Here is a 20128-nt window from a genome sequence, read left to right on the forward strand (position 1 = left end):
ATTTCCTGGCATTCTGAAGAATGCCTCCCTGGTCTGGCAGCTCATAAAACATCCAGAACCAGGACAGGACATCTATTAGCTGCTGTCCAACTTATCAGGAAGAAAAATACCAGGTGGACCATTAACTCTTAGCCCCGATGTCTGACCCCTAAATAATGGCCTGGGATCATGAGAAAGGGTCACAGGATGGCGACTTAGTGTCTGAGGAAACTTAGGAACTGGGGATCAAAAGAAGCCATAAAGATGTCAAGCTGGATATGGTGGGCTTTAAACTGAGTGGTTAGAAATTATGTATGTTGGTACTTTTGCCTGGAAAATCCCATGGACGGAGGAGCCTGGTAGGCTGCAGTTCATGGGGTCGCTAGAGTCAGACATAACTGAGTGACTTCACTTTCACGTTCCACTTTCATGCATTGGAGAAGGAAATGGCAACCCACTCCAGTGTTCTTGCCTGGAGAATCCCAAGGACAGAGGAACCTGGTGGGCTACAGCCCAGGGGTCACAAAAGAGCTGGACACAACTGAGTGACTAACACACACAGACTAGGAAATCTATAGTAAATAAGGCAGTCCATGGGCTCGCAAAGAGTCAGAGGTGACTTACGGACTGAACAAAAACAACAAGGGTTTGCTCAGTAGGGTCTGTTATGCAGATTGATCTCAGGTCTTCTAGGTGCTGGAGAGGGAAATTTCCATCTTTACACATGGAAATTTATGCCCTGATTTAGGCAGACGGGGGAAGGCAGTGAGTTCTTCCTGTGTCTTCGGTTTTCTCTAATGCCTTCTGCTCAACGTAATCCATTCTATGGTGAAGTGGCATATTTGTTGTAGCAAATGCTGATCCCTTTCAACATGGGATTAGCATTAAAAAAAATCAAGTAGCTACAATCCTCTCCCTGAGAAAAATCTCAGGAGGCTAAAAGGTAAGAAGTGACTGAATTTGATTCGTCTGCGTTACAGGACTCTTGTTTTTTAAAATTCAATGATTTAAGTCCGTCCTCTGGATTTGTGGTAGTAGCTAAGATAAGTGAATGTCTAAGTTTTATCCACTTCAGCTCTGTCAAAGGGACAGCAAGATGGAGGGAGGAGCTTCCCAGGCGGCTCAGCAGTAAAGAATCTGCCTGCCAATGCAGGAGACACGGGTTCGATCCCTGATCTGGGAAGACCCTACATGACGCAGAGCAGCTAAGGACATGAGCACAGCTACTGAACCTGTGCCTGGGAGCCCAGGAGCCACACGCACTGAAGCCTGGGTGCCCTAGAGCCCCCTGCTCCACAACAAGAGAGCAGCCGCCACTCGCTGCAACTGGAGAAAAGCCCACAGAGCAGCGAAGACCCTGCACAGCCAAAACCAAAGCTAAATGAATAAAATTACTTTTTAAAGAAGATGGACTGAGCACTGCTCAGAGAGCATTGCTCTCTGAAATGGAGCCAGGAGGCCATCGGGGGAGTGGGACTCAGGCACGTCTCATTCTGGTTGGAATCTGACCTTTTGATCACTTACTGTCTTAATGCAGGCATTCAGGACATCTGCACGATGCTCCAGAAACTCTAGATAACTGCCAGACCTGGAGCCTGAACAACCTTGTGACTTTGGTTTTTCTAAGGTCCCGATGCCCTCTTCTCCAAAACACTTCTAATTTTATCTGAATCTGTGTCTACCAAATTGCAGTTCTTAGGACCCTAAATAAGGCTCTTTGTTCTTTGAAGCCTTGATAGGGATTATTGTTCAATAGCTGCTGCTGACTAAAAAAAAGATGCACAATGTGAGAGTTGTGAGTTAAGTTTTATTGGGGGCAAAAAGAGGACTGCGGCCCGGGAGACAGCACCTCAGACGGCTCTGAGAGACGGCTCCAAAAAGGCAGTGGGGGAAGGTCAAAATATAAGGTTTTGGTGAAGGGGAAATTCAATACCATTAAGCACTCATTTTACAAAGGATTTTCTGCTAGTCACAAGGATCTGACGTCACCATGAAGGGATTTAGTGCTTTTCTAGATATGAGGAGATGCAAGAATTGGGAGCATAAAATCAATTGCTGAAAATATCTGACTATCTAAAGACCTGTCCCACTGGATCCCCTGGAGCACGGAGTGTCTCAGTCCACCTTGAACCCCCTCAGGGGGTGTTGAAGGTCAAGAGCTACAACAGCAGAGTGTTCAGTCTCCCCAGAGGCAGATGGCAAACACCCTTGCTTTTCAGTTGCTGGCAATGCTCTTGGGAAGTGCCAGTTTATAGTTGACACTGCCATCTACCAGTTGAAGATAAAACCACCACCTGATTTCATGATGTTAGACATATCTCAGTGATGGGAAGACATCGTGAAGTGGCTGACAGGGGCTTTGAGTCTTCCAAGTCTAGGACATAACACCACCTCATTGACTATGCTAAAGCCTTTGACTGTGTGGATCACAACAAACTGGGGGATATTCTTAAAGAAGTGAGAATACCAGACCACCTTACCTGCTTCCTGAAAAATCTGTATGCAGGACATGAAGCAACAGTTAGAACTGGACATGGAACAACAGACTGGTTCCAAATTGGGAAAGAAGTAAATCAAGGCTGTATATTGTCACCTTGTTTATCTAACTTATTGGCAGAGTATATCATGAGAAATGCTGGGGTGCATGATTCACAAGCTGGAATCAAGATTGCCAGGAGAAATATCAATAACCTCAGATGTGCAGATGATATAGCTCTAATGGCAGGAGTTGAAAAGGAACTAAAGTGCCTCTTGAATGAAGAAGAGAGTGAAAAAGCTGTCTTAAAACTCAACATTCATCATGGCATCCAGTCCCATCACCTCATGGCAAACAGCTGGGGAAAAAGTGGAAACAGTGTCAGATTTCATTTTCTTGAGCTCCAAAATCACTGTGGATGGCGACCGTTGCCACGAAATTAAAAGACACTTGTTCCTTGGAAGAAGAGCTATGACAAATGTAGACAGTGTACTAAAAAGCAGAGATGTACAGTCAAAGCTATGGTTTTTCCATTAGTCATGTATGAATTGGACCATAAAGAAGGCTCAGCACCAAAGAACTGATGCTTTCAAACTGTGATGCTGGAGAAGACTCTTGAGAGTCCCTTGAAGAGCAGGGAGATCAGTTCAGTTCAGTTCAGTTCAGTTGCTCAGTCGTCTCCGACTCTTTGTGACCCCATGAATCGCAGCACGCCAGGCCTCCCTGTCCATCACCAACTCCTGGAGTTCACTCAAACTCATGAGCATCAAGTCAGTGATGCCATCCAGCCATCTCATCCTCTGTCGTCCCCTTCTCCTCCTGCCCTCAATCCCTCCCAGCATCAGGGTCTTTTCCAATGAGTCAACTCTTTGCATGAGGTGGCCAAAGTATTGGAGTTTCAGCCTCAGCATCAGTCCTTCCAATGAACACCCAGGACTGGTTTCCTTTAGGATGGACTGGTTGGATCTCCTTGCAGTCCAAAGGATTCTCAAGTCTTCTCCAGCACCACAGTTCAAAAGCATCAATTCTTTGGCACTCAGCCTTCTTCACAGTCCAACTTTCTCATCCATATATGACCACTGGAAAAACCATAGATGGACCTCTGTTGGCAAAGTAATGTCTCTGCTTTTGAATATACTATCTAGGTTGGTCATAACTTTTCTTCCAAGGAGTAAGTGTCTTTTAATTTCACGGCTGCAATCACTATCTGCAATGATTTTAGAGCCCCCCAAAATAAAGTCTGACACTGCTTCCACTGTTTCCCCATCTATTTCCCATGAAGTGATGGGACCAGATGCCATGATCTTCGTTTTCTGAATGTTGAGCTTTAAGCCAACTTTTTCACTCTCCTCTTTCACTTTCATCAACAGGCTTTTTAGTTCCTCTTCACTTTCTGCCATAAAGGTGGTATCATCTGCATATCTGAGGTTATTGATATTTCTCCCAGCAGTCTTGATTCCAGCTTGTGCTTCTTCCAGCCCAGTGCTTCTCATGATGTACTCTGCATATAAGTGAAATAAGCAGGGTGACAATATACAGCCTTGACATACTCCTTTTCCTGTTTGGAACCAGTCTGTTGTTCCATGTCCAGTTCTAACTGTTGCTTCCTGACCTGCATACAGGTTTCTCAAGAGGCAGGTCAGGTGGTCTGGTATTCCCATCTCTCTCAGAATTTTCCACAGTTTATTGTGATCCACACAGTCAAAGGCTTTGGCATAGTCAATAAAGCAGAAATAGATGTTCTTATGGAACTCTCTTGCTTTATCCATGATCCAGCGGATGTTGGGAATTTGATCTCTGGTTCCTCTGCCTTTTCTCAATCCAGCTTGAACATCAGGAAGTTCACGGTTCACGTATTGCTGAAGCCTGGCTTGCAGAATTTTGAGCATTACTTTACTAGCATGTGAGATGAGTGCAATTGTGTGGTAGTTTGAGCATTCTTTGGCATTGCCTTTCTTTGGGATTGGAAAGAAAACTGACCTTTTCCAGTCCTGTGGCCACTGCTGAGTTTTCCAAATTTGCTGGCATATTGAGTGTAGCACTTTCGCAGCATTATCTTTCAGGATTTGAAACAGCTCCACTGGAATTCCATCACCTTCACTAGCTTTGTTCATAGTGATGCTTTCTAAGGCCCACTTGACTTCACATTCCAGGATGTCTGGCTACAGGTGGATGATCACACCATCGTGATTATCTGGGTCATGAAGCTCTTTTTTGTACAGTTCTTCTGTGTATTCTTGCCACCTCTTCTTCATATCTTCTGCTTCTGTTAGGTCTGTACCATTTCTGTCCTTTATCGAGCCCATCTTTGCATGAAATGTTCCCTTGGTATCTCTAATTTTCTTGAAGAGATCTCTAGTCTTTCCCATTCTGTTGTTTTCCTCTATTTCTTTGCATTGATTGCTGAGGAAGGCAGGAAGATCAAACCAGATCTTGATGCTGGGAAAGTCTGAAGGCAAGAGGAGAAGGGGGTCACAGAGGATGAGATAGTTGGATGGCATCACTGACCCAATGGACATGAATTTGAGCAAACTCTGGAAAATAGTGAAGGATGGAAGCCTGGCGTGCTGCAGTTCATGGGGTCACAAAGAGTCAGACATGACTTAGTGACTGAGCAACAGCTAATAAGAGTGTCTTATGGGCACCTGTTATGGGAAACACTGACTGAGACCACTCACCTTGGCCAGCCTCCAGTGACCATTTGGGTGAGTTATTTCACAATAGGAGGTCCTGATAACGTGGAACTAACAAGCCAACATCAATGGAAGAATTCAGGAAAGGTCAAAAGGAGAGGCCACGTGTCCTGCTACCTTCCAGAATCCTTCTCACTGGCATCCATTTTGGCTGAGTGATGTGTGTGTCACCAGAAGGACCCTGAATCAGAATGGATCAGAATGATTGGCCTAAGGCAACCTGGAAACTAATCCCATGACCACGAAACCCTAGACTGCGAGCCACGTGGCAGGGCAGTCCTCCTGTGTTCCCTCCCCCTCCTGCCCTCCACCTGGGCACCACTTCCCTATAAAGTCTCTTGCTTTGTGTACACGTGTGTCTACTCAGACAATTCATTTCTGAGTGTTAGACAAATGCTCCCTTTGGGGCCCTGGAAGGGGTCCTCCTTCCTGCAACACACCTTGGAAGTCCCAGCTCCACAAATTATTGGGTAAAGGCCAGGTGTCATTGTTTTAAACAAATCGTGGTCCCCTGGATTAATTTTCCTAAGGCTGCTTAACAAATTACCACAAACTCGGTGGCTTGGAACAACAGAATTAGATTTTCTCATAGCTTGAGAGGCTGGAAATCTGAAATCAAGATGCTGGCAGGGCTATGCTCCCTCTGAAGGCTCTGGAGGACCATCCCTCCTCCCCTCTTCCAGCTTCTGGTGGCTCTGCAATTCCTTGGTTTGTGACTGTCTCACTCCAGGCTCTGCCTCTGTCTCCACTCCCATCTCCATCTGGAAACATGTTCACATTGTTGTTGTTCAGTCACTCAGTTGTGTCTGACTCTGCAACCCCATGGACTGCAGCATGCCAGGCTTCCCTCTCCTCCACTGTCTCACAAAGTTTGCTCAAACTCATGTTCATTGACTCAGTGATGCCATCCAACCATCTTGTCCTGTCGTCCCCTTCTCCTCCTGCCTTCAGTCTTTCCCAGGATCAGGGTCTTTTCCAATGAGTCGACTCTTTGCATCAGATGGCAAAGTATTGGAGCTTCAGCATCAGTCCTCCCAATATTTAGGGTTGATTTCTGTTAAGATTGACTGGTTTATCTCCTCGCAGTGCAATGGACTCTCAAGAGTCTTCTTGAAAATCTTTAAAGGATTTTAACATCTTTAAAAGGATTTCTTCTATGTCCACAGCCACCTCTGAGTGACATGCCATCTCTTGCTGACCCTTGCGCCCCAGTAAATTAGTGGTTACCTCGGAAACAAGGTATTTCTAATTTCCCCACCCCCTGGCATAGACTTAAATGTTTTTGACTATTTGCTAATAAAGGACTTGCTTTGTCCCAGGTATTCTATGTTACATTTTTAACTCCTTACAATGACCCTGAACCTCTCACAGTTCTTAAGCTCAGGCAGCAGAGCCCCAGCCAAATAACGAAAGAGGAACAAAGAGGGAGAGGAAGGAGTCAACACATTGAGAAACAGGAGGCTCAGATGCTAACCTCACAGTGAAGAAGGCTGGAACTGGCTTTCAAACTCAAGGGTCTTTCTGTGAATTCCTAATTCCACAAGAACAACATATAAGACACTCCGTTTCTAGGACAGTCGGACAAGCTACTGCCCTACTCAGCTCCCAGGGTGAGAATGGGCCTCCGCTGTGTGTGGGCCTCATGGTCTCAGTGAGGGAGCTGTCGAAGCTGTAGAACTGGGAACTGATTATAGGGGCTAGACCTGGCCCGCTGTGGGAGAGCTCATGGAGAAGTCTATGCAAGCGGTTCCCTCCAAGTCTACTCGAGTCTGGAGTCGCCAGAGGTCAGCCGGGTGGTCGACAGGAAGTAAGGAAGAAGGACAAGAGCAAGTACAAACTGGAAGCACGCCTCTGTGTCACCACCTCCAGCCTTGAAGCCACAGGAAACACACCCAGTGTGAAGGGCCCAGGGCAGCACACGGACGTGCCCTGTACGTGGACAGGCGCTGGTGGAAGTGGCGGGAGCTGAGGGCCTGTAGCCAGCAGAGCCTGGGAGCCGCCATGCTCTGATGCCCTGCATCCATCTTCAGAACATACAAGAGGGAACGGATGCCGTGCTTCTGCTCTGAGTCTCATGTGGTGTTCGGGACACTAAACCTGAGCCAGCCAGGGAAGGGCATCCCGGGCAGGCAGTTCCAGCCTAGAGATGCAGACGGGACTCAAAAACAGCACAGCTACCCTATCACGAGCAGCAGAGTGCACCTCTCATGGATTGCAAGTGCCAGATGAGATGTCTGTCTGGGGTTTTGACTCTGGAGCCACAAGGCAGCAAGGACAGTGTAGGTGGTTTCCAGTTTCGCCCGTTGTCCCCTCTGGGCAGCACAACCTGTGTGTATAGGCGGAACCCAGGACCAGAGCATTGCGTGTAAATGGGCTGGGTCTCTATGCCTTGGGCAAGCCAACGAAGCTCCCAGGGGCTGTTTCCACATCTTTAAAATGGGCAGAAAACATCTTCACTGTCAACTACAAATTGGCACTTGTCACCTACAAGGATTAAATCATGTGCTGCTGCAGCTGCTGACCTTCAATCCCCCTGAGAGGAGTTCAGGGTGGAGACGAGAAATGAGTTCCTCTGTGCTTTGAGGGGTTGGAGTACTAGCGGAACACGTCTTCACATAGGTATTTTCAGCAGTTGATTTTACGAGCCCAATTCTTCTATCTTCTCGTATCTAGAAAACCACTAAAATCTTTCATGGTGACTGCTCTTCATGACTAGCAAAATCTTCGTAAGACTACAGAAACCTTTTGGAAATATGTGCTTGATTGCGTGTATTTCTCCTTCACCCAAATCACACCCCCTGCCTCTCTGGGGGCAGTTTCTCAGAGCTATCTGAGATGCTGTCTCCTGTGCTGCAGTCCTCATTTTATCCCAAATAAAACTTAACTCGCAACTCTCACATTGTGCGTTTTTTTGAAGTTGACGTATCACAGTTGTGCATTTTTAAAAGTCAACATATTATTATGTGGTAGAATATAAATTGCATAAGTCATCTCAAGTCTGAAACCTCACGGAATATTTGTTGCAAAGTTATCTTTTCCCCTTTCCTGTTTTCCAAGCCAGAGTCTTTCAGCTCCCTGGAATTCCATAAACTACCCACAGCCTTTTCTCAATATAGTCAATTTTAGCCTGTCAATCTGTGTTTGGTTCTATTGCTTAAGAGGCATAAAGATTTCCCACCAAAAGAACATGAGACTTTTCCTGGGTGGGGGTGGGGTGTCTTTGTATTATGTAACTGTACACATCCTGGTCTTGTCCCCAGGCCAGTTCTGTTCTGGTGTCCCTGCTGGATAACAGTTGAGAATCTTGCCCTTGACCCCCCAAAAACGCAACAAACACTAATGCTTTCTGAGCCAGCAGTTTGAGGATGCTTGCCATCTGCATGCCTCCTCTTCCTGTTATTGTGGAAAGTTCTCTTCCTGAAGGCTTGTTTAGCTATTAGCAGGCCAGAAGATCTGCTGGTTGGGGCGCAGTCTCACTCTGTTGATGCACACCAAAGTCCTGCTATGGGGTCAAGGCGCCAGGCCTCGCCTGGTGAAGTCAAACTCCAACTGCTACCAACCCAAAGGCGCCGTCGTCCCCTAGGTGAAGCCCATGTCCTCTGCTGCAGCATGCCCTCCACCACTCTGGGCCGGAAACAGGACCTCACAGGGGGCGCTCATCTCTTCAAATTCAGTTCAGAATCTGGCTCTTCCCGTCATACTGTTTGAAAAGATAAGGACACAGGAGACTGGAAAACATCTTTATTTATGACTGAAGATGTGCACAAAACGCCAAGGGAAGCCATTCCCTGGTTCAGTTTTTTAAATCTCAGAGCCTCTGACATCTGAACTTTCACTATGTACCAGCCAAGAATGCCTCTTTGTGGGAACAGAGTTTCCCACTAACAGCTATTTTTCTGTTTTCTTAACAATCTAGTGTTACTCATTCAGTTTTTCCCCTTGGGTCCTGACTGACACTTGTCCACTGTGCTCACCTGTTGCGTTTCTTGGGCTATCTGCAGGAGCCGCAGCATCACGTCAGTGATCCCTAAGACAGAGGTAAGCAGGATACATCTATGGGAGCCCTCTGTGTTATATTCCTTCTCTGAGTAATGACGGCAGCCAGGAAATGAACAAAGGGGTTTGGCAAATTAAAGCCTTAAATTTAAGGCACACAATTTCATTTTCCTCAATTCAAATAGCGCGTTGGATTTTTTATTTTACAAGAGCTATTGTATTTTTTGTGTACACAGCACACAACGTTTAACTAGCTTTATTACACATGTTAAGTATACAAACTGATTTAGGGAAAACCTCTAAACTGTTTCCCCAAATGATTGACATGGCCCAAAACAAAAGGGGGGGAGTTGGGGGCATACAAATTCATAGCCCTTCGAATATGAACAGAATGGGAAGACATCTATTCTCATACAACCTTGGTGGAGATGCACCCTGGGGGATGATCTGGCCTCAGTAAACAGCTAAATTTCCCTGTACCTGTATGGGAACACAAAAAAGTCACCAAAAGTGGACTGTCAACAGAGAAAATGGGGGCTGCTTGCATCCTAGGGCTTCTCATAGAAGCAACAGCTCCACAGTACCAAAGTTATCTTACCTACGGCTGAGTGGCATGGGTCCATGATACCTATTAAAGTACTTCCTGAACGTAAATCAGAATTCATTAAACAAGAGGCCACTTACAACATGGGAAAAAGGACTGTCCCTGTATGAAGGGTTCACAATCTGAACTGGCCCTTTAAGACAATGAATAGTGTTACAGAAACATTGTAAACAAATAATTCAAATATGAAAATGCAAAATGTGCAATTAGCAAATACATTTTTTACCTTTAGGTAAGATTTTCAGAAAACCCAGGAATGGATTTTATATCACAAAACGGTCCATATCGCCCAAAAATGTCTTTCGATTGGACAGTAAAATAATACTTGCTGGAAGCTAAAAACTGAGATAAAGTACAGGCCATTGGGAGTGGTAAAGCTTTAATTTCTCCAATTTTCTTCCAGATCAGCTTATTACTAGGGTTCTCATGGCACAGGAAGAGGTGGTAGCTTTCCACGGGGGCACACTTGGGGTTGATTTTGGTGATGTTCCACGTCAGGGCGATGCCCCTGGGCCGCAGCACCCGTTTTACTTTGAGCTCAGGCTTCTGTGGAGGAAGCGTGTCGCGGACTTTGTCTGCCAGCTCTGGCAGCGGTGGCGGCGGCTCCGGGAGAGGTGGCAGGTGCTCAAAGGACTCTAGAACCTGAAACACGTTCATACAAAGTTTAGCAAATGGGTGGGTGGGTTCTGATTGTTTTTAAAGTGGCCAACCACAGTTCTACAATGTTTCCCACTCCTCAATCCATTTATCAAAATCATAAGAGGAAAAGGATGCTTCAAGGATATGTGAGGCTGGTTCCAGTTTTTTCAAACAGCTTCTTTCGGAGTTAAGATCTGTACACGTTAGAATATCACTAATCTAGAATGGGTTAGGTCCCAGACCTTCTGGAGAAATATTCCATCTCATTGCCAAACTGTGTTCCCAAACACTGTGCCGATTTACATGAAAAGTACAAGTGTAGGAGAACACCCATCTCCCTCCACCCTCATTAAGTAGTAGTGGCTACTACTCTTAAAAATCTTTTCCAATTTGTTGGATTAAAAAATGGACTTGTTTTAATTCTGTAGCTTCTAGAAAATTCAATTACATTATTTTAATTGAGTAAATAAGTATATTCATAACAGCACATTTAAAAAGCATACTAAAGTGCTTTCGAAGCTGAAACATGACCCAATATTTCTTCACTAGTGAAATGGGTGCTTTCATTCAACTTGGAATAAATATGCCTTACAGAACATTTTGTATCAGTACCTGGGCTGCATTTTGTGACACTTGGGTTGTCTCTTTTGAGACTGAAACAGCTTTCATAGGTGACTCAAGGGTGGATACTGGGCTTTCTGTGAACAACACAAAGTTTAAAAGTAAAATTTATCTGCAATAACCAATCCCATAATCTTTAAAGGCAATAGTAGTTTACATCTTGTGTAATAAGTAAATGTAAACTGAAGTTATAAAACTGTGAAATAAGATTATAAAATTATAATATATTATAAAATTACAATTTATAAAATTATGAAACTGAAATAAATAACTTTTGCTAAAAGTTCAAGACCCAAAGGTATCAAATATAGATAATTTTTCTTTTATATGACAAAAAGTCCCCTTTTAAGGTAAACATGTACATCGTGGTGCAGCTGGGAACTAGGAAACATTACCCATAGAAGAGGGATTTCTGCTTAGCAGTCTTAGGGGGCAGACACTGCCGTTAGGTCAACACGGTTGTCTGTAAACACAGAATGGTTCACAATCCTGTATGAAGGTACGATATAAACAAGATCTGCGAATTCAGACTAAAACTCACGCAGACCTGGGCTGCAAGTATATCTACTGCTGAGATCCATGGTAGCCCGGGGAGGGGAATAAGACATAAACTGTGTGCTGTTGAAAGGGAGGGGGAGGAAGAAGAGACAGAACAGGGAATGGAAGAAAGGGAGATGGTTAGAAGAAGACAGAAAAGGAGAAAAATAGAGAAAATGTGGGTGTGAGGGAGAGAAAGAAAGTTTAGTACGTACAAGAATAGTCTGAGGACAACCAGGGAGAGTATTAAAAGGATAGGAAGAAAAAGGGCTTCATGTTGGAAAGAAGGGCCTGATAGCTAGAAATTTCAGAAATTTGAACATAAATAAGCAGCAAAAACCATTTTAGATTCATTGTGTGTGCTGTGATATATTAATAACTGTTTAATATATTTTATGAATCTCCTCAAATAAAATTTCTTTCATTTGTGTTTTCCTTTTAACTGACAAGGATAATTAAGATTCTACATAGTGTTTCAAAGATATCTTATTAGTCACATTATTTACTGGTATTATAAAAATCTTTATAGAAGAGGTAATGATTTTATGCTTTTAATTCTAAGATAATCTGCACAGCCTTTTTAATGGGTTTGTTAATTAGAACTAGATTTGTGAAATCATAATCTTCAGGTTAATCAACGCACAAAAGCCGATACAAATAACCTTCTTTATATTTTTAAGTGAACAGTTTCATACAAAAACAAAATTCCAACAGATAATAGCTTTCCATAACTAACATTTCTTCTTTCAAGGTAGTAAGTCGACAAGCCCTTAGCAAATTTAAACAGGTTAGAAACAAAGCAGGACTTTTTACCCCAAATCAGCTAATGTTCAGATCCTCTGCATCATCAATGTCAATGTCTTGTGAATACTCTGCAGCTTTTATCCTTATCTATATAAAAATGCGCAATGGTTACTTTAGAACTTTGTGTTCTCAAAACACCAGTAGCAAGCACCCCATTATTTTAATGTTCTTTCTCATTAAATTCCTAGGGGAGAATTGTGGCTTCTCGTTTCAACTTAATCCTTTGGGGTCTGACCTTCAGATCCTTTGCTGCATGTATATGTACATGTATTCACTTGTAAATATTTATATTATACACATGATTTTTAAAGTTTGCATTTAAAAGTGAAAGTGGAAGTCGCTCAGTCGTGTTTGACTCTTTGTGACCCTATGACAATAAGCCCACCAGGCTCCTCTGTACATGGAATTCTCCAGAAAAGGATACTGAAGTGGGTAGCCATTCCCTTCTCCAGGGGATCTTCCTGACCCAAGGATCAAACCTGGGTCTTCTGTACTGAAGGCAGATTCTTTATAATCTGAGCTACCAAGGAAGCCGATAAAAGTGAACTATTCAGATACAATTTACATACAGTATAATGTACCCATTTAAAATGTGCAACTCTTTTTGAGTTTTGACAAATATACTATTGTGAAACTCTCACAAAATTCAAGATACAATGTTTATATTATACCAAATAGTGTCCCTTTTGATAATACAAATGAATCTGACTCCATATTGGATCTATTTCTTTTACTTGAACCTTTGTATTCTACTGCTTTTGCTATAAGTTAAAAATGTTGCTGATGGCCTTAAATATACAGGAGAGCTCATTCTCAAGGGCTGAACTTTAAAGTTATATAACACTTTCCCATTTACATAGAGATTAAAAAGTTGCAGAACAGAGAATAACATTTGTCTTGCTGGAGGTTTAGAGGAACACTGTGAAAGGACCTACATGAACAAATAGCTGCCAAGAACAAAGGATTCTGACACCATGAAGTCTGTAGCAACCAACCACATTCCCTCCCCTTTTAGTATAAAAGAAGCCTGAATTCTAACTCAGAGAAGATGGTTCTTTGGGACACTAGTCAACCATCTTCTTAAGTTTCCTGGCTTTCTGAAGGAAGTTGCCACTCCCTGCCCTAACAACTCATCTTTCGATTTACTGTCCTGTCATGCAGTGAGCAGTACAAGCTTAAACTCAGTAATATTCACAATCCCTCTCTCAACACTGGCCCCATGAAACCACAGATCTGTTGTCACTAACAATTAGATTGCTTTTTCTAGAATTTGACATAAACCGAATTAACATGGTGTTTGTTCAACATTTTGTTTCTGAGAGTCATCAATGCTGTTGTATATAATAATACATTTTATTCATTTTGAGTACTACTCAGCTCTGTAGACAGTTATGTCACAACCTACTTATCTATTCATGGACATTTGGGTTGTTTCTAGTTTGGGACTATTATGAACAGAGTTGCTATGAACATTTGTGTAAAAGTCTTTGTGTAGATGGGCTTCCCCAGTGCCTCAGTGGTAAAGAATCCACCTGCAGTAGAGGTGCAGGTTTGATCCCTGGGTTGAAGATCCCCTGCACAAGGAAATGGCAACCTACTCCAGTATTCTTGCCTGAAAAATCCCATGGACAGAGGAGCCTGATGGGCTACAGTCCATAGGGTTGCAGGGTCTGAACGATAGAGCATGCACATTTTGTGTAGATGTAGGTTTTCATCTCTCTTGATGAATACCTAAAGGTGGAATAATAGTGTCAATTGCTAATGTGTTTAGAAACTGCAAAACACTTCCAAAGTGGTTTTACCATTTTACATTCCTACTAGCAAAACAAGAGAATTCCAGGTTGTTCCACATCCTTATTAACACTTTGTATATTTTCAGTTGTTTTCATTTCAGCCATTTTAGTGGCTATGTTGTAGTATCTCATTATGGTCTTAACTTCCCTAGTGATGAACAATGTTGAGAGTGTCTTCTGTTTATTTGCCATCCCCATATCTTCTCTAGTGATGGGTCACCTACTTGCTTTGGGTTTAATTTGTTCTTTGTGTACTGACATCTTAAGGCAGCTGCTGTTGTTCAGTTGCTCAGTTGTGTTCAACCCTTTGCAACACCATGGACTGCAGCATGCCAGGCTTCCTTGTCCATCACCATCTCCAGGAACTTGCTCAAACTCATGTCCATTGAATCAGGATACCATCCACCCATCTCATACTCTGTCATCTCCTTCTTCTGCCTTCAATCTTTTCCAGCATCAGGGTCCTTTCTAATGAGTCAGCTGTTTGCATTAGGTGGCCAAAGTATTAGAGCTTCAGTTTCAGCATTAGTCCTTCCAATGAATATTCAGGGTTGATTTCCTTTATGATTGACTGGCTTGATCTTCTTGCAGTCCATGTCTTCTCCAACACCACAGCTCAAAAACATCAATTCTTCAGCACTTAGCCTTCTTTATGGTCCAACTCCCATATCCATACATGACTTACTGGAAAAACCATAGCTTTGACTAGACTGACCTTTGTAGGCAAAGCAATGTCTTAAGGCAGAATCTTAGGTTATTCATGTAAGACTTTCATTTTACTTTCTATCTTTCCTAATATAAATATTTAATGCTAGTAATTTCCTCTAAGCACTGCTTTAGTTGCATTCCTTCAGATTTTGATATGCTGTTTTTTCATTCAGTTCAAAATATTTTTAAAATTCCCTTTTGATTTCTTTGACTCATGGGTTATTGAGAAATGTAATCTTTAGTTTCCAAATATCCAGGTATTACCCAAATAGCTTTCTGTTACTGATTACTTGTTGTATTGTATCTGTAATCATAGAATATGTTCTCTATCCTTTTAAATATACTGAGATTAGTTTTATGGTCCAGAACCAGTTTTGTGGTATGTTTCATATGCACCTAAAAAGAACTCATATTCCTCTGTGACTGCGTTTGAATGTTTTAAAAATGTCAAGTAGATTATTAAGTTGGTTGATAGTGTTGCTCAGGGTTCTATAACTTTACTGACTATATACTGTATCAACTACTGAGAATGGAGTGCTGGAACCTCAAATTATAATTATTTTTTTATTTATAATTTCAGTCCAATTAGTTTTTATATTAGGAATCTTGAAGTTCTACCATAATGTGCATTAAGTGTAGATTTGTTTGTTTTTTGCGTGCACTGGGTCAGCCAAAACAACTGGTTTGTGTTTTGGTTGCAGCGTGTGGGCTTGCTCTAGCTGTGGTGTGCACGGACCTTTCCTGTTGTAGTGCAAGGGCTCTAGAGCATGCAGGCTCAGTAGCTGTGGTGCACAGGCTCTGTAATTGTGGCACATGGGCTTAGCTGCTCCATGGCATGTGGGATTTTAGTTCCCCTACCTGGGACTCAACCCACATTCCCTGCATTGGAAGGCAGATTCTTAACCACTGGACCACCAACGAAGTCCCATAAACATAGGTTTAGTGTGCCTTTCTGATGAAATGACTATTGCACTGTTATCAAACAGCCTTTTTTTCCCCTGGTAATACTCCTTGTTCTCAAGTCTGTCTGATAATAATATAGCCACTCTAACTTTCTTATGATTAGTGTCTGCATGGCTTACCTTCTTACACCCTTTTAATTTTAACCTATCCATATATTTATATTTAATGCACATCATGTAGCTGTCATAGTTGGGTCTTGTTTTGTTATCCAGTCCAACAATGTGGTTGTTTAATATGCTGTTTATTCCATCCATTGAACTTTCAGGAATTTCTTTTTACTTCATTTGATTTTCTATCTTTTATTTCTCTTATTTATTCATGTTTTCCTTTAAAACGTCAAGTATATTTCTATCAGTTCTTTTAAGGTTAATTCTGTTAATGTTAATGTCTGTTAATTCTGTCATCTGTCAAAAGTCTTTCTTTTGACTAATTTTTCTCCTGGTTTTGGATTCCATTCTTCTTCCTCATATCTCAAGTGACTTTAAAATTTGATGATGAATATGACTAATTTTACATGGTTGTGTGTTGAATTCTATTGTCTTCTTTGAAAAGATGTAGGCTTTGTGTGATTAGCCACTTATTTCTGTCTTATTAGGGCAAAGCTAGAGTTGCCTTTGCTCTAAGGTGTGTCAGATCTGAAACATTTCCCACTGCTGTTTGAGCTCTGGAAAATGTTTAGTATAGAGCTTGTTGGTCACTCTTTGCCCAGTTTCGTGCAATTTCACTCATGCATTTGTGACTTGATATTTCAGCAAAGACTCAAGAGGACTCCTATGCTAACCTCTTGGAACTCTTTCTCTGAGTGGCTTCCTCATCTGATAGTATTCTTCACCTCATTCCAGCTGCCTCAGCCTCTGTGAATGTCAATCTCTGCCTCTGCCTGAGCAAGACAGCCTCTCTCTGCTTGGGATTTCCATCAGAGGATGGCAATCCAGGAAGAAAGCTGGGGCAACTCATAGGGCTCATCATCTCATTCATTTCCTTCTCTCAGAGACTGCAGTCCTGAGTTTCCTGTATCTTGTTTAGTTTTCTACTAGTTTAAGTCTGATCCCATTAACTCCACCCTGAGTCTACATATGTACTTTCATAACTTTTTTCTCTTGATATATTATTAACATGTTTATGTAAATATATATACTTCTTTGATATTATTTTTAGTGGCTGAATATGGTTGTACCATATAAATCTAATTTTTGCAATTAATCTCTTATTTCTAGAAATTTAAGGGTTTCCAAAGTTTCATTTTTCATGAATAGCACTGCAATGAACATTTTCATATTTCCTCTATACTTTAGGCTTTTCAGATAATTATTCAAAGAACTGAGTCACAAGGCTTACATTTTTGTAAAGTTTTGATGTAACAAAATGTCTTCCAGAAAAATTAATTTACAATCCTGTTCACAGTATATAAACTTACATTTCTTTTAAAACTATTTATTGTAAAATCTGCATTTTTGGGGGAAAAACTATACTGTGTGCCAAGCACTGTGCTAAAAAGATGAAAATATATAGATTAATGAAAACATTAAAGTTGCTGCAAAGAATGTTAAGTCTTTTTAGGAAGACAGGTATGTGCAGAAACAATTATAGAACAGAAAAATAAAGGTATAACATAGGCATGCACAAAATACCAAGGGTAAGGAGAGCCAAGACTGCCAATTTCTGCCTGGAAGGAATAGTTCAGCACAAGTGTCTAAACTGAATATATTGAAGTATGAGAAGTGGGGTCATCAGACAAGCCTGGGGAAGCACAGAGGGGAGAGCATTCCTGGTAGAGAGAAGAGCATACGTAGTGATGGCAAGGAGAGGAGCAGCACTACTTACTGAGACGCTATTAAGGCAGAGGGAAGGAATTTGTAGAAGATAAAACTAAAAAAGTTTCCAAGGTCTAAGTCATTAAAAATTCTGTATAGGGTGAGAGAAACTTTCAAGAGGGAGGGGACATATGTATACTTATGGCTGATTTATGCTGCTGTATGGTAGAAACCAACACAGCACTGTAAAGCAATTATCTACCATTTAAAAATTTAAAAAAATATTTAAAGATATTTAATAAAAGAATTCTGTGTATTTTGTTAAGGAATTTGGATTTTACTCTAAAAATATAACCAGATTCATTATGGACTCCAATTCATTTTAATCTTTTTGAAATTGGAAACTGAAGAGTTTTTTGATTCTATCATGAAGTTCCTTTAGATTTCAATGGTTCCAACCTTTGTCTGGATACACAGTTGTGATGGGAGAATGAACTGGACTGTATAGTTCCTATAGTAATCTCTGTTTTTAGGTATTACATAATTTACCAGTCCTAATAAGTGGAATTTAAATATTTCATCAAAACAGTACCATAAACACACAAGTGCAATTAAGAGATGAAACCTTGTAATTTATTAGCAGCCCTAGAACACTGTATCTTACTTCTTTTTCTTTACATCTGAGAAAGAGGGCACTGCTGTCACATTTTCACGTTACAACCTAGCATCCCCTCACAGCCACTATTGTTTAAGGAAAACAGGTGTGTCTCACAGGTAAAACAGAGATTTCCAATAGCCCCAGGCAACCCAGATAAGTGAATGGATAAATTACTGCACATTCACACCATGGAATACTACTCAGCAATAAAAAGGAATACTTGCTCAATAACTTAAATGACCCTTGGGGGAAATTATGCTGAGTGAAAGAAGGATACATATTATATCACATGTATAAAACATTCACACAATAATATAATAGTGAGGAATAGATTAGCGGTTGCCAGCATTTAGGGACTGGGGGAAAACCTTAAAAAAATCCTTATGGGTAGTATGAGGGAAACTTAGAGTGATGTAACAGCTGTGCAACTTGATTGTAGTGGCAGCTCCATAAATCTACACGTGATAAAATTAATGTACACTAACACACAAAAAAAACTTCATAAATGGGTCAAATGTATTTTGAGTTGTTACCCTTTCCCACTTTCTTGAAAAACAAAAATCCTTTACCTGGGTTGCAGTCTGACAGGACTTCTTTCGTCAGATCAATCACAGAATCATGTTGCTTCTTCTCTATAGCCTGGAAAGTTGTTAAAAAATAAGATTTTGCCTCAACAGAAAATGTTTTTTTTAAAATAAAACATGTTATTTCCAATTACCATTTATAAGCTAGAGATTGAACATTCTTTAAGTTTTATGGTTTAGTTCAACTCCACTGTGAAAGAGAAGCTTGTAAAATACTATCCAGTATCTGTGAGGATGACTAAGGAGAGTCTAAATGAATTAATCTGGTAATAAATACAGTTGTGAAACATGTTTATCATCAGCTATTTGCTTTTTAATGTTTAACCTGGACTGGAACCTGGTCATGCTAACTAATCAGATATTAATTTCTCAGAGAATGACTCTCCCAAAGAATGAATGACATAGATGAGTTATCCAACATGTGGCAACACTGAAGTTCCTAGAACTAACATATTCAAATAAATAATATTCAGAGACAATGTTTACTACCTACCTTAGCTCTGTTTTCAGCATCAGCTGAATTGTTAGAATTTCCTGATGTAATTTTTCCAGCAGCTGAAAGAAAATTATTAAAATATGAACATTTGACAAGTTTAGTATTAAATATTTATAAACCTTATAAGATACAAATGCTGACATAATAATAATGGGGATGCTAACTAACCATTATATAATCATAAAAAACTGCAACTCAACTGACTTATTCCAAAGACCAATGAACCAGTCCAAAAAGAGCAAAATCTAATTTTGGTTCAAAAGGTTTTGGTATCTTTACAACTGAATTAGTAACTCTTTTTTGAGTATTTGTAAACTACTGTAGCATTTGAGGAAATAAACTTGGAAATGTACACATTTTTTAATTTATAGTATCTTTAGATTAGACCACCTGCAATGGCTGAAGAGGATTCTTCATACAACCCGTAAAGGCATCAGATAAATGCGTAATATCCCTTAACTATCTGATTTACAATCTTAACAGCCCAAATCATGAGGGCAATTAAGTAGTTATGTAAGTGGAGACAAAGTTTTCTGAATATAAGATGCAAATTCAATTCTCTAATATATACTAAAAATGAAAACGAAATGGGGAATTTTGAAGAAATTATGAGCCAACAAGATAGCTATTTTAAGGGAAAGGAAATTGATTGGGAATCTAAGGTTAAAGATTTTTACCTAAGTATAATGAGAAACTCTAAAGAATAACATAGGTGCTATTTTTTTAAAGTTAAAAAAATCAAAGATACTAAAGATTAGCCAAACTTCATTTTTTGCTTTTTTGGCTGTGCTGTGCAGCATGTGGGATCTTAGTTCCCCAGCCA

At 40.9% G+C, this 20128-nt stretch overlaps 1 protein-coding gene across 1 annotated transcript in view; it reads right to left on the reverse strand.

The window, feature by feature from the left end:
• Positions 1–9976: 9976 nt before the first annotated feature.
• ATF7IP2 (activating transcription factor 7 interacting protein 2) overlaps positions 9977–20128 on the reverse strand; it is a 49961-nt gene continuing 39809 nt past the window's right edge. The window contains exons 7-10 of the mRNA XM_052636056.1: positions 19303–19364; positions 18795–18864; positions 11000–11085; positions 9977–10390 (exon numbers count right to left, since the gene is read on the reverse strand). Of these exons, the coding sequence (XP_052492016.1) occupies positions 9977–10390; positions 11000–11085; positions 18795–18864; positions 19303–19364 (632 nt within the window). The remainder of the gene's footprint in view (positions 10391–10999; positions 11086–18794; positions 18865–19302; positions 19365–20128) is intronic.

The sequence above is a fragment of the Budorcas taxicolor genome, chromosome 2, assembly GCF_023091745.1.
Source record: "Budorcas taxicolor isolate Tak-1 chromosome 2, Takin1.1, whole genome shotgun sequence".
Taxonomy (NCBI): Eukaryota; Metazoa; Chordata; class Mammalia; order Artiodactyla; family Bovidae; genus Budorcas; species Budorcas taxicolor.